At 42.1% G+C, this 15,416-nt stretch overlaps 1 protein-coding gene across 1 annotated transcript; it reads left to right on the top strand.

Annotated features, from left to right (window-relative positions):
• Nucleotides 1-285: 285 nt before the first annotated feature.
• Nucleotides 286-9,512, top strand: LOC122204551. The gene is made up of 3 exons (XM_042912082.1): nt 286-322; nt 7,950-8,390; nt 9,147-9,512. Exons 1-3 carry the CDS (start codon nt 286-288, stop codon nt 9,365-9,367), a joined length of 699 nt encoding a protein of 232 aa, XP_042768016.1. The 3' UTR covers nt 9,368-9,512.
• The last annotated feature ends 5,904 nt before the right edge of the window (nt 9,513-15,416 follow it).

Below are 15,416 nucleotides of genomic sequence, written 5' to 3'. Positions count from 1 at the left end.
CATCTCCATCCTCCACCACAAAAGAGCCTGAATCCAATCACACCTTAGACAACAAATGTTAATACCACATGTGATATTTCAAGGCCAGATCTTTACATCATGTTAGCTCCATGTTTTCTCATAAAACGGTCTCCAAACATCAAAATTTGTAGAACAATAAAATCTTTCTGTGCTGTGTCTGTGAGCAAATAGGTTGAACCGCGTATACTGAAGCAGACAATGGGTCCTAAGTACCCATTTAATTGAAAGAGTAAACACTAACACATCAACACTGGAATGGAGAGAATGCCTCTTATCGTGTTTGGCAACCGGCAGGCAGTCAGTAAGTACTAAATTTCCTTCCCCGAAAAAGTCTGAGTCCTAGTTGCACAGACACTCAGTAAATCCAGAACTAGAACCTGGATCTTTGGACCTCAAGTCCACTGTCTTGTAATACTGACCAAAGTTTTACTTTCACTGGGAAAATGTAGGAGGCTCTAAAAAGTGTGTACAATAACCAGAATGAGCTTTAGTGGTATTTGGAGATGGATCAGGACAGGAAAACAGAAATAATGAAAGAGGAAAAATAGTGCTAACTTTCAGTTAAACATGGTAGATTGAACACCATTTTTTCTCTATTCCCTCCCAAATGTCCGCGAAAATAACAATAAATAAATAAAGATGACAAGAGAACTGGAAAGGAGGCAACAGCAGACAAAAGATGCCAATAAATTTTTGGAATATGGAAAACTAGTGGAAGAATTGTTACTGACTTAACAGAATTGTGCTTGCAAAGAGATACAGTGATGAGAAGCAATACCATTTGGCCTGTAAAACTCTAAAAAGGCATCAGACTTGGAGGCATCTGGTGCTGCAAAAAGCTGGGGGGTGACGCTTTGGCTACAACTCCAAATGCCAGTTAAAACCTTACCTAAAGACATCTCTGTTGAAAAACAAAATTGAGGGGCATCTAGGTGGCCGTGTGACTCTTGATTTGACTTGGGTCATGATCTCACAGTCTGTGAGATCAAGTCCTGCGTCCGGCTCTGCACTGATAGCATGGAGCCTGCTTGGGATTCCCTCTCCATCTCTCCATCTCTCCATCTCTCCATCTCTCTCTCTCTCTCTCTCTCTCTCTCTCTCTCTCTCCTTCCCTCCCTCCCTCCCTGCCCCTTCCCCACTCATGTGCGTGCTCTCTTTCTCTCAAATTAAGTAAATAACTTTAAAAAAAAAGAAAGAAAATTGAGAAACTCTTTTGCAAATATAAAAAAAAGATAATGAAGACAAAAGATTTGAAAAGAAGGATGGTTGAACCAGGAGGTTTAATAACTAACAGGAGTTTCACAAAAAGCAAACACATAGGTACCAGCAAGGAAATTATCAATGAAATATGAAAATTAATATTCCCCAAAGGGAAGGACATTGATCTATTCAAGTTCTGTGGAAAACCTGGCACAGTGAATTTAAATAGTCCACACTGAAGCACATCATCATGAAACTTTGGCTCAGTGACTAGCAAACTATGGCCCCTGTTCCAAATCTGGCCCACTGTCTGTTTTGGTAAATAGTTTATTGGAACACAAACAGGTTCATTCATTTATATATTGTCTATTACTGCTTTCATGCGACAGTGGCAGAGTTGAGTAGTTATAACAGAGATTGTGTGCCTACAAGACCTAAAATATTTTCCTAAGAGAAATGACAACATATCCACACAAAAACTTGCACATGTATGTTAGTAGCAGCATTACTATAACAGCCAAAAGGTAAAAACAACCCACATGTCTGTCCACAGACAAATGGATAAACAAAATATGGTATATCTGTACAACAGAATTTTTTAGCTATAAATAAATGACATGCTGGGCACCTGGGTGGCTCATCAGGTAATCATCTAACTCTTGACTTCATCTCAGGTCATGATCTCACAGTTTGTGAGTCTGAGCCCCACATCAGGCTCTGTGCTCACAGCTCAGAGCCTGGAGCCTGCTTCAGATTCTGTGTCTCCCTCTCTCTCTGCCCCTCTCCCACTCATCTCTGTCTCTCTCTTTCAAAAATAAAAAAACATAAAATTTAAAAAAAACATTACTGAGGAAAAATTTAGATCATTAAACACCTCTAGTTGAAAACATAAAAAGTCTATCAATAACCTTAGCATCCACCTTAAGAAACTAGAAAAATAAGACCAAATGAAATACAAAATAGAATAAAGAATATAATAAAGATGAGAGAAGAAAGGAATATAATAGAAAACAAGAACGTCCATAAAACTAAAAACTGGTTCTTTGAGAACATCTATATAATTAATAAGCCACTAAGCAGATTGATCAGGAAAAAAAGAAAGAATAAACAAATCACCATTATCAGGACCAATACAGGTGATAAAACTCCATGTTCTAATAATATTTAAAAAAAAATAATCTGGGAGCATTATGAACTACTTTATGGCAAAAACCAACAACTTAGATGAAATGCATGAAAAAACACAAATTACCAAAGCTAACTCAAGACAAAATAGATTACCTGAAGAACCCTATATCTATTCAAGAAATTAAATTTGCAGTTAATCTTTAAACTAAGACAAGTCCAAGTCCAGATGGCTTCACTGGTGAATTCTACAAAACATTTAATGAAGAAATCAGACACAAACTCTTCCAGAAAATTAAAAAAGAAGGAATATTTCCCAACTTATTCTATAAGGCCAGCATTACACTAATACTAAAAACACATCACAAGACATCACAAGAAAACTACAGACCATTATCTTTCATGGACATAGATGCAAAAATTTGAATCAAAATTTCGTAAACTGAATCTAACAATATTTTTAAAAAGTATAATGTATTAGTCACCTAGTGAGTTTACCCCAGGAATGCAAGGTGGTTAACATTTTTAAAATCAGTGTAATTTATCATATTAACAAACAAGAAAGGAAAATTCATGTGCTAAATAGATGAAGAAAAAGCATTTGACAAAATCTATCATTGATTTCTAATAAAAACTCTCAACAAAGGAAGAATAAAAAGAACTTCCTTGGGGCACCTGGGTGGCTCAGTGGGTTAAGAGTCCGACTTTGGCTCAGGTCATAATCTCACAGTTCACAGGTATGAGCCCCTCGTCGGGCTCTGTGCTGACAGCTGGGAGCCTGGAGCCTGCTTCAGATTCTGTGTCTCCCTCTCTCTCTCTGCCCCTCCCTTGCTCATGCTCTATCTCTCTCTCAAAAATGAATAAACATTAAAAAAGATTTTTTTTAAATAACTTCCTCAATCTGATAAAGAGCATCTACAAAAAAAACTTACACCTAACATCATAATTAATGGTAAAACATTGAATTATTTTTCCCCAAGATAAGGCAAAGGCAATCAGTATTTTAATCAGTGTTATTAAATCAGAAATTTAAAATATCTAGATAGGTAAGGAAGAACAGTCTTCATTTTCATGACATGATCATATGTGTAAAAAAAACCTGATGGGATATAACAAAAAGCTACCATAACAAGCCACTTTGCTAATGTCGCAGAATATGCAAAATTCAATTATTTTCATATTCTTACAAAGAATTATCACGTGCAATTTTTAAAAAACAGTGCCTCTTAAAAGAGCACCAAAAATGTGAACTATTTAGTATAATCTGATAAAAATATCCAAGACCTGTACACAGAAAACTACCAGATATTGCTGAGAGAAATTAAAGACCTAAATAGATAGAGAGGGATCATAAAATTCAATATTGTTAACAGGCTAATTCTCTGAAAATAGATCGATAGCTTAGAACACCCCAAGTCAAATCCCTGGATGCATTTTTTAATTGGCAAATTGATTCTAAAATGCATATGGGGGTAGCCAAGGCAACACACTTGAGAATGAAGGACAAAGTTAGAAGAATCACACTTTCTGAGTTCAAGACCAACTGTAAAGCTACAGTACTAAGGATAGTGTGGCACTGGCATAACAAGAAACATACAGTTCCCCGGAATAGAGAATCCAGAAGATAGACCTATTCATGTATGGACAACTGATGTTCCACAGAATTGCAAAGACAATTCAGTGGAGAAAGGAAAGTCTTTTGAAAAAATCATGCTAGAACGATGACATATCTATCCATAGGCAAAAGGAAAAAATGATCTCGTACCACATACAACAACTCAAAGTGGAATACAGACCTAATGTAAAACGTAAATCACAGAACTTCCAGTAGAAAACCTCTGTGATACTGAGTTAGGCAAATATTTCTTTAAAACAAGAGCAAACACACAGTCTACCAATGAACAATGCAATAATTTCAGTTTCACCAAAATTAAAACTTCTGCCCTTCAAAAAACACTGTCAAGAAAATGAAAAGACAAACCATAGCTTGGGAAAAAATATTTGCAAATGATACATCTGACAAAGAACAATTCTCAAAATTCAGTAAGAAAACAACACATTAAGAAATGGGCAAAATGTTTGAACAGACATTTTGCCAAAGAAAATATTTGGATTTTAAATGAACCCATGAAAAAATACTCATCATCATTTTTCATTAGGGAACTGCAAATTAAAACCCGAGCTCCTACTATACCTAATAGCATGACTAAAATAAAAGACTGACCTAACCACATGTTGTCAAGGATGCAGAGAAACTGGAATTCATACATGCTGCTAGTAAGAACATAAAATGGTACAACCGTCTGCAAAACTGACATTTTCTTAAAAATTTAAACATACCTACCAATGATTCAGCCATTCCATCTTTAGGTATTTACCTAGGACAGATGAAACCACACAGCCAAAAACTGGAAACATTGTCCAACTGTAGATGTAAGCTGATGGACAATGAAATGTGATATATGCATACAACATACTACTACTCTGGAACAAATTATTGATATGTGTTACAGCATGGATAATTTCAAAATAATTAGGCTGAGCAAAAAAAAAAAAAGCCAGATCAAAAAAAGTAAGGGAGAAGGGTACCTATTATAAGATTACATTTGCACAAAATTCCAGAAAATACAAATTAATCTATATTAACACAAAGCAGATCGCATTTTGCCTGGTGATGTTGGGTTCGAGGAAGGATGGCAGGGAGGGATTCCTAAGGTCATAAGGACACCGGGGTGATGGTGTCATGGGTGTATACATATGTCAAAACTTAAAATTGCATACTTTCTGCATGTGCAGTTTATTGAATGTCAGTTATAACTCAAAATAGTACAAAACAAACAAACAAAAAAAGCTGCTTTGGGGCCATGAGATCTGACACTAGGAGAAAGAGCAGAACAAGAATTTGCCATGTTTTCTTAAAACCCTTAGTCATTTTTTTAACCATGCAGAATCATCATGGTAAAAATGAAAATAAAAAATAAAACAAGAGCAAGAACATACAAGAGGATAACAAAAGAGAAAGTATTTTCTTTAAGGTCTTTAGTTGAAAAACAGGCACCTATAAAGGCACAAATTCTTTCCAGCCTTCCTGGAACTATTCATTACTAAATTCCTAACAAGGATGCAGTTTAGAATCTCATAGTAAATGAATATATTCCGTTTTAATATTCACATGACGCTATCACTGATAAACCACCAAAAGAACATGGATTGCCACTAAGCGACATTTGTAAGCAACAGTAATGGATTTATGCTGAGCAAGCCATAACCCTCTCCAACAACTTTATTTTTACAGTGGATTGCTACAGATGGGTGGTAGAAATCACTAAGTAGTTGATAACCCCTACGGGTGTCGACCATTAATTATCTACTTCCCTACCTGGGAGAAATTTAGGCAATGGGATGAATTTGGGTTCAGCTGATGAAATGAAATTGATATCAGTAAAATAATCTGTTTGACCAGAGCCCAGTGTGAGCTACCTTCCAAATGCACAGGAAAAGAAAAGAAACTTACAAGTTAGGAGAGTAATTCGGTCAGAACAGAAGCAAAGGGAAATAACCCCTGAAAGGAGAAATTCAGTGAGGAAAAAGGAGAAATGCTGGTGTTTCAAATAATCTGATTTGCATTCAGATTGTTCTTTAGACTTTTGGAAAATATGGCTCAGGTGTAATTCAGTTTAGGAAGCCAGAAGCTCTTGAACACAGATCCTCCTTCTAGAGGGCTATAAGATACTCAAAGAGGTCTGATAACTCTGATAGTGATGCTTTCATGTACTGAGGGCTTTGATTTAATAACAGTTTAACAAATGTATACATTCCAAACAATATTCAAATCATTTAGCATTGGCTGTGGTTTATAGAATGACTTCTTGGTATTAAATAACCTCAAGTTTCTGGTCTTAATTCACTGATTAGATATAATGTCCTTGTGTTTAAGTGAGGAGCTTAAGGGATGTTGCAAGATGAACTGCTTCTGTCACCTAAGTTAACCCTAAAGCATATTCCATTCCACCAGGATACAGAATCCAGCTACCACTTTAAACTCTTTTCTCTCCCTTCTCTGACAAGTTTAGTCAGGCTTCTCACATGTGGAGAGCAGCCCTGCCGAATGGAACAAGAAAAACTCACTTGGAATTAAACAACAAACCACTTCCAACACAAAAGGCGCAAATCTGCTTTTATCATCTTTATCCAGAAGAAAGTAGGTTGAGAAGCAGAGCAAGGAAGAACAGGTACATAATGCTAGGAGAAATCAGTTTGTCCTGAATATCACCGGGCACTGAATGAAGAAGTAGAACACACACACATATGTGAGCCCCGCCCCCTCCCCCCCCCCCACACACACAAATCCTACAGTGTGCATCTTAGCATCTTCATTACATCTTTGCTTGGTTCATATATTATCAGATACTTTACCAAAAGCTCAAGGAAAGGTAGAATTCCTGCCCCTGCCATTATTTAGAAATAAGACAGAAGGCATTCTGTCTTGATTTGGCTTACGTGTCAACCTGCCTGGTGTTGCTGAAGCTGGTAGTACCTTGGGGAACATAGACCAACACCCTCATTTTGCAGATGAGGAAATGACACAGGGAAGCAGCCAGGACTGGATGTTATAAGTTAAGACTCTCTCCGTAGGCTGTCTCGTAGGCCCTTGACTGTTCTTTACTCCTTTGAATTTCCTTTCGACGTCCTGATTCTTTAAGAACAGGTCACTGGAAGGCAGGTCATTTTTACACAGGAGTTTTCAACCCAGCTGCACCATGGTATCACCTGGGAGCTTTATAAATTCTGATGCTGGGGCTTCACACCTCCTGCCCCAAAGGATTCTGATGCAATCCAGCTGGGGTGTGGCCCTAGCACCAGGAGTTTCAAGAGCTCCCTTGGGCAATCCTGACGTGCAGCCACCTCTGAGAAGCTTTGCCATGAAGCAAAGCATACTGGGAATGAAACTTGCTAATAATTAAGACGATCTTTTGCAATAGTTTTTCATCTGCCAATCTGAGCAGGTGTTTCTTGTTGAAAACTTCTACCTTTTATTAGAGTGTACCCTTCTCCTCAGGTTCTAGCCGGCTCTGGGCCCTTCCTCACCACCGTTCTGGGGCCTTGCTCAGCCTCTAAAAGCGCACCGCTGCACGCAAAATGAGCACAAAAATAGAGACCTGAAAACAAGTTTCAAAACGTTAAGTAAAAGCGAGGGAAGGAAATCCCCCGATTTGGACAAGTCTTCCATAAGCAAAACAGAGGAAAGGGAGGCTATCTGGCGATAATTCCGGCCAAGAGTATTTGGGCATTTTCCCAGAATTACCCGAGTAATCCCGTGAAAAGCGAATCTATGTAGGCTACATTATGCACAAACTGCCTAAACCGTGAGTTTTAATCAAAAGTTACCTGACTCTGGAAAGCGTTAAAGGCAAAGACACCACGAGCATCATAGATTCGACTAGCCCCTGGCCCCTTCCCTAAGCATCTCCCTCCAGGGTCTTGCAGTAAGAAACCACAACCAAGCAGACAGTGAATTCAACACTCCCCCAGGGCTCTTCTGCTCTGCCGCGGGACCTGAGACGCCCACTCAGGAGAACGCCCCATTTCCTGCACCCTTCCAGCTCGAGAAAAAAAAAAAAAAAACCCTAGGAGCATTCTGAGGGGGCGTGGTGAGGACGAGTCCCAGTGCGCCGTCCAGAACCACCTTTTCTCCACCGCAGAGGTTCCGGGAGCCCCCCGGTCCTGTATCTGCACACCTTACAACGCTCCGCCCCCGACACTCGGACGCAGGTGGCCCCAGGACAAGGATGTCAGAACTTCCCTGGGTCCCGGAAAGGACGGAAGTGAGGAGGAGTGTCTCAACCCGCGAGCCTTCCCCTCGCCGCCGGAGCCGCCGCCAGGAAGAAAGGTCTCCGCCGAGGACCGCCCGGAAGAGGTGCGGGGTCGCGGACTCCCTGAAAGTGGGCCGCACCCGGGCTCTGGCGCCGTCTCCTCCCCGCGACTCTCCCCAGCTGGAGGCCTGACCCTGGCGCGGGCGGGACGCCGGGACCGGCCCCAGGAGGGTAGGCTGAGGCTCAGCGCAGAATTTGACCCCGGCAGCCCTGAGCTCGCCACGCGGGGCCGCCTTAGCCCCAACCCCGTGCCACCTGTCCTCGCTGGGGTGGCAGCGCAGCCCCAGGACAGGCCCCAGGCTGAAGCGCTCCCCGCTCTCGCCGACTAGAAGAGAAGTACTAGGAGGGGGGGAGCGACGCCAGACGCGCAGACCGCCTCACCTGTCCGGCGACGTAGAGCAGGCACCAGGTGCCGCCAAAGATGCGAACCAGGAGCCTCATGCGCCAGGGCGCAGCCAGCCTTGCCATGGTCCCCCCGCGGGGAGGGAGGGGGTTCCGGGCGAGACCCCTCCCTAGAAGCGGTAGCCGCCTCCCGCGCTGGCTGCAGGGCTCGGCCGCGGCCGCAGCAGCCGGCGGGCGGACTGAAGCGTGCGCCTGCGGGGCAGGGCTGCGCCGGGCTCTGCCGCGCGTCCTCTGAGCCGCCCTGCGGCTGCGGAGCCGGGCTGCTTTGAATGGGAGCGCGTGCGCTGGGGGTGGGGGCGTTATTTGTGAATGTGCTGCTTGTCTTGGCTCGGGATGGTTCGCGCTCCAACTCCCCCCCCCCCCCCGCCAGCACCCCCTCCGGCTCCTGCTCCTCCCCTCCTGTGTCAGCCCAGCAAAGGCGGGGAGCGCAGACACCCAGCCGCCCCGGCAGCGACTGCGGTGCGCCTTTCGGGAAACCGGAGCAGGGCTAAGAGCTGGCTTCTATTTATTTATTCTTTTTTAAAGGGAGGGTCTCGCACTGCACACCTTGGACGCGTTTGGAATTCGACCCTGCCTGCCCTGGGAGAATTCGGGATGAGAAGGAAAGGCTCTCCCTGGACGCTGTCGCTTTCCCCGGAACGAGTCCTCAGGGCCGTTCCCTGCGCTCTTTCCCTGGGACTTGGCGCGCCGCAGCCGCTCTGGGAACCTCGCAAGGCCCTCCAGGGACACGGGAAGAGGGGCGGTGATTAAGGAACTCTACCCGACACAGTGCGCAGATCTGAACGTAACGGTTTGTTGTCCGCGGAGACCCATCCTCTGGGTACGAAGAGATTATCCCAAGGAATTACTGTTTTGCAACCTGAGACTGGGGAAAGAGGACCTTGCTCGAGAGCGGCGGGGACCCACGACAGCTGGGTTGGGACGCAGTCTACCAAAAGCCAGCATTACCCATAAGGAGCCCAAGAAAATGGGTTCCGTGAATCTGACTTCGCTTGTCTTCTTGTGTCAGTGGTTTTCTGAGGCAAGCCAGAGCTCTCCCTTGTCCAGTGTGGGCCGTGTTCTTATGAATTAGACTTGAGGCTGTCAGACTTTCTCTGTAACAGAAAACAAACTTTGTGCCCCCTTGGAGTTCTTTGCCATTGGGACCCAGGTTCATTTCTTCCTGAAAACCTGGCGCTCCAGAGCCAGTCTCCCAAAGCACATTTATGAGAAAGTAAATCCCCCCCACCCTTCTCCCAACCGTCTTGCAGGCCACTCCACCCCTCTAGAACCTTGGCAGTGAAGCTAACAGAGGCGGGGAGCTGGCCCCACTTCAGTAAACTCTAGGATAAGAGGATTCAGCGCAGCGCACGTGAAACAACTTTTGTGAAGTTCCCACGTGCGCGCATTGGGATGATCCCAACCCAAAATGAAGACGCCGCCATACTCCCTAGCAACCATTCATTCAATGCACGTATTAAAGCCAAGCGCTGTGCTTAAGCGTTGTAGCCCATCAGCGACCTACACAGATTTGGATCTTGCCCATTTTAATTGCATAAACAGACAGGATGCAAACTGCTGACCACGAGAGGCATAGTCAGGGCAGAAATGCCTATAGGAAGTGAATGTTTAAATGTGCCAGCATGAGCATTTGTGTCCACAAATAGAGTGATTTTTTTCTCTTATATAGTCAAGGAGCTGCTTCTTAGAATCCATCTATTTACTCAATATGTGTGTATTTGAGTTCTCAAGGTATGAAAGAAAATCAGAGTGGAAAAAGAGGGGGGGAAATCCCTCTTTGAACTTAGAATCCCAGAAAGTCAAAGCTTGGAGTTCAAAACCTTGAAATTTGTTTTAAGGGCTGTAGGCCAGGTTTTCAACTTCAATTGGTAGAGAGGAACGGATCAGATATTGAAAAACAAAACACCAAACATAAAAAGGAACAGGAACGTGTTCTGTGGAGGATTGCAAAGGGCTTGTCTTACCAGGGCCCTTGAGCCACAGGTTAGGCAGAAAAAGGCAAGGCTCTGCTTGGTGGGGTGGTAGTCCTAACATGGTGGGCTGTGAGAAGGTAAAACGCCAGACTGGAAGGAAAAAGGGAACCCACATTGGTGTGCCAGGCAACATTAACTGAGTTAAATCTTTTTTTTTTTTTTTTTTTTTAAGCCCTCAAGATAGGTGCGTATGAGAATATGCATATGGACATATGAGAATCCAAAAAACTCAATGGCCATATATATTGGAGCCAGACCTGGAGAGGCATACAGTAACAGAATTTTCAACATTGAAAGGGGATTATAGCCCAACTACATACTCCAAATGCCAAAGAGGTTAGCCATCCAGTTCAATAGGCACGTTTTTATTTTTAAATAGGTGAAGAAATTAAGGCCCAGGAAAATGAAGTGATTTATCCAATGTCTCACACTTAAGAGGTCTATGAATTTATTCCCAGTTCAATGTGGTAAAAAAAAAAGGGGGGGGGGAGCCTTTATTCCTTGAACAATGAGGTAACAGAAGGAAACAAATTTAAATTAATGGGACAGTTAAGAATAAGGTAAAAAGAGGGTAGTAAGTCCAAAAGGAGGAAGACCAACCAAAGATGCTGCCATAAACCACCAATGAGGTGATGAAGGCTTCCATTACTAGAGATGTACTCCAGCTATCAGAGAACAAAGCTGGTGCTTGGAAAGCCACACAAGAGAAGGAAAGTGTCATCTATTCTATATGAGGAGACGGCACTTCCTTAGAGCACCTCCTCTATACCAGAGGCTCAACCCCAGTTCCTTGACACTGAGTCAAATGTTAAAAAATAGTCTTGTTTGGTGATGGTCCGTCATTTGCTTAAAAATCTATAGATTCTCAGGGCACCTGGGTGGCTCAATTGAGCGTCCAACTTCTGTTCAGGTCACGATCTCACAGTTCATGAGTTTGAACCTTGCATCAGGCTCGCCGCTGTCACCGCAGAGCCTGCTTTGGTCTGTCCCCATCTCTCTCTGCCCGTCCCCTGCTTGCTCTCACTCTCTCTCTCAAAAGTAAATAATAATAAAACATTTTTAAAAATCTATAGATTCTTAAATTACTTTCCAACCAATATCACTGATAGTATAAGAAATAACTGGGTGAAAGAGGAGTATTCTCATTATCCACTGAAGATCAAGTTTCCTTGATACTGCATAAAACATAGGGAGGATGCTTTAAAACAGATGTCTTTACTTAACATCTTAATGACCTCACTGTAACAAAAGGACTAAGAGCTGTCACATTCCTCAGGTCTTAGAATCCACACAGGGTATCCAGGGTATCTGAAGACCCCAGCCACTATGATGGCTCTTTGTCTCACCCTAGCCCCAGTCTTGCCAGAGCCTCTGCTCTGGGCCACAAGCCTTCTCATCTGGCACTTGCCACAGGAGATGTGTTTTGGGTTCACCGGTCAGACTTCTCAAAGAATCATTCCACTAGAACACTAGAATACATGATTCTGAGACTGTAGTCTACCTGTTGGTCTCAGGTAGACTTCTACTCCAGAAGTCTACTCCACTGACTGCTTACTACGTCCCACTTCCTTCTTCAGCCCTCTCTTTTCTTCCTGTCTCTTTTTGTCCAGCATACTTTTTTCCCCAGGATGCATCATTTCCAGAACACTTGCCAGTACCCTCCACTCCCTTGTTTTTTTCTTCACATCTCAACTCAAAACAAACTCAGTGATCTGCTTTCTCAGCGCCTTGACCTACAGGGGCACATGAGAGCTACAGAATAGGAAAGATAAGTGGCACCAGGGCATCATCTGACCAACCTCAGTGGGCTCAACACGGCCCACCCATCCTCCTGGACCATCCACTCTGGCACCATCCTGCCCCTTACAATGACTGTTTCAAACTCTCTCCTGTCTCCAAACCTCCAACCAATTCCTCCTTCACCTCTCTCCCTTTCAACAGATATGCAGAGCTCCAGCTTCTCAGAGAGGAGACAATCAGATGGGAACAACTTCTAATTTTACTCTTTTCCACCAAATTTACTTATATCCATAACCATCTTCTTCACCTCTGTTTTCTTTCTAAGGCCAATCCCTCTACAATGCTCTGGGTCTACTCTCCCCTTACCTTCAACTAGTACAGAAACAGTACAAATTTTCCCCAACTTTCTGTGGTATATTCAGCAATGTCCTGAAAACTGCATCCTATCTTTAAATAGGATATTTGTCATGTATAACAAAAAATATATTCACTCTCCAACCACCCCACATATTTTCTCCATGATGATACCTATTAAAGGTTTCGTGTATACCGTGTATTGCCTTCTTTCCTTTCTATTTAATCCCCAAACCATTCCAGTCAAAATTCAGCCACCATCTCTATACAGATATAGAAACTGCTCCAGTCACCACTTACTCCCATGAGGTCATATCCAAAGAACATTGGTTGGTCCTCTTCCCACTTGTCCTCACAAAACCATGAGTCATGGTCAATCATTCTTTCCTTCTTGGCTGTTCCTCAGATATTGGCATACTACTCCTAAGAACATATATTTCGAAGGGGCTATCCCTTCCCCTCCCCGACCCTGTATCTAGTTACCTTAATACTAAACCCCTCCCACATCTGGGTTGGATTCCTTATTTATATGTACTCATATATCTATATTCCTTTCCCTTAGAGAGTTTACTCTAATTTGTAATTATACTTTTAGTAGTGTGATTAATTGACCACAATGTGTCTTTCCCTTCCCACTAGGTTGTAAATTCTATAGGCGCAGTTTACCATGCCATTACAGTGCCTCCCAGTCCAAATCCCTAGAATGTCATATTTGACACAAATCAAAATTAAATTAATAAATGGGTGAATTCATATTTCACATCTTTCAGTGACCTGACATGAAATGTAATCATGAAGTAAGACACAAACTGCAAGTTTCTTGAGAAGAGACATTGTATGCTCTTGACCTTTATCCTAGTACCTACAAAAGTCCTAGGAACATAATAGGTAAGAAAGAGAGAGACAGACAGAGAGAGACAGAGACAAAGACAGGAAGACAGAAAGAAAGACAGAAAGAAAAAAGCCTGGCTAAGAGAATGGACAGAATCCACTAACAGAATGAGAAACTGCCGAATCAGGTAAATTTCTAGGCAAACTCCAAATAAAAATCCACAGGCCATACATTCTTAAATAGATCAAACTTTCAAACTACACTTTATTCTTCCAAAAAATATAAATAAAGTTTGGTACAGAGCCAATTATGTTTCTGATCATCACCTTGAAGTTTTCCCCAATAAGGAGAAAAGAAAAAGTAAATAATTTAAATAGTAGATATAGAATATCCACCAGAACACAAATTACATTTTTTTAACGTTTTTATTTATTTTTGAGACAGAGAGAGAGCGCGAGCATGAATGGGGGAGGGTCAGAGAGAGGGAGACACAGAATCTGAAACGGGCTCCAGGCTCTGAGCTGTCAGTACAGAGCCCGACGTGGGGCTCGAACTCACGGACCGTGAGATCATGACCTGAGCCAAAGTCGGAAGCTTAACTGACCGAGCCACCCAGGCGCCCCTACATTTTTTACTAAATACTTAGAAGCAAGAGGAAGGGGGAGGTGCACATTCTATTACCCAGAGTTAAGATTTATCTAAATTATTTCTAGTTAATATATCGCATACATTATAAAATATTCAGCAAGAAAGGAATTTTCTAATAACTGGCTCAAATCCTGCTTCATTCCCCTCTTGTTCTTTAACTAGCTGGAAATGCCCTTCTTGTCAGTCTTTATTTGCCTCGGTAGACAAGCAAAACACAGAGCAAAGCTGTTCAGTCAAGCAAAGTGTTCATTTTTGACAAGTTGAATGTCACACACTTTGTTCAAAGAAAATATACATACCTGAATTATACAGTTAAAAGTCTCCTCACTTGAGTGAAAGCTGTTTCAACAATATTCCAGTCCATAGAGACATGTGGCTTCAACTATTACAAACTGTTAAATTATGTGCATAATAAAAAAATGATAGAAAACATAAAGTAGTATGTTTATATCTCACAGAAATGACTCAAAACCATATTTCAAGAAAGTAAACACTGGAAACCAGCAGTTTTACGTATTCTCTGCCCTAACTTAATCTCTATTCTAATTTTGTCTTTTACGTGAACATACAGTTTTTTCTTCCTTTTGAAATAGCTACTGTATTTGTGGATTTTTAAATTAAAAGCATAAAGATTAGCTGAAGCCAGATAAACATGGTTATGCGAATTAACATCCAGATCAAAATATTTTAAATTACCTCTGCTGCCTTCTAAGGGGAAAACACAGCATCCCATGAGGGTTATAACTTATCAGCCGACTTATCTTTCTGTTCTGTAACACTGAGTTACTGAGGAGTGTTTGAGGTTGCAGGGACTTCCTGGCATCTGTCTAAACTGCATTCATGATAGTGTGTTAGTAATGCGCATACTTAATCTCTTGATGTTGGCTTGCGGGAGTCTCAAATATAAAATGTGACAGCATTTGTTTTTCTTACCACATAAAAAAATGACATCACAATCTGTTAAGAGGTTAAACCATATATTATGGCTTCATTTCAGAGTCACTGTTTGCGTCATATGACTGCCCAACAGGGGCCGAATCTAACACACTTAACATTCCTAAGGCTAGTAACATATAGCCTCTGGGTGAGGCCCATTGGGTGTGGTTTTATCCTGCAGAAAATCTTATATAATAACAGCCTTTTCAAAAAATGGTCATTCTTTCTCCATGTGTTGAAGAATTTGTCCAAATAATACAGCAAAGGACAACCGAGATTATAGAGGAATCAAAAAATTACATTTGGAAGCTG

Source organism: Panthera leo, chromosome D4 (genome assembly GCF_018350215.1).
Source record: "Panthera leo isolate Ple1 chromosome D4, P.leo_Ple1_pat1.1, whole genome shotgun sequence".
Taxonomy (NCBI): Eukaryota; Metazoa; Chordata; class Mammalia; order Carnivora; family Felidae; genus Panthera; species Panthera leo.
The sequence above is the reverse complement of the archived record's forward strand: the minus strand, read 5'-3'. Positions and strand labels throughout refer to the sequence as shown.

Bases quoted from the DNA above. Each gene is read 5' to 3' on its own strand.
- LOC122204551 (XM_042912082.1), top strand. From the start codon at position 286: ATGCCTCTTATCGTGTTTGGCAACCGGCAGGCAGTCA. The intron at 323-7,949 runs GTAAGTACTAAA...GCACCCTTCCAG, and splicing joins TGGCAACCGGCAGGCAGTCA to CTCGAGAAAAAAAAAAAAAA. The intron at 8,391-9,146 runs GTAGGCTGAGGC...TCTTTTTTAAAG, and splicing joins CCGGGACCGGCCCCAGGAGG to GGAGGGTCTCGCACTGCACA.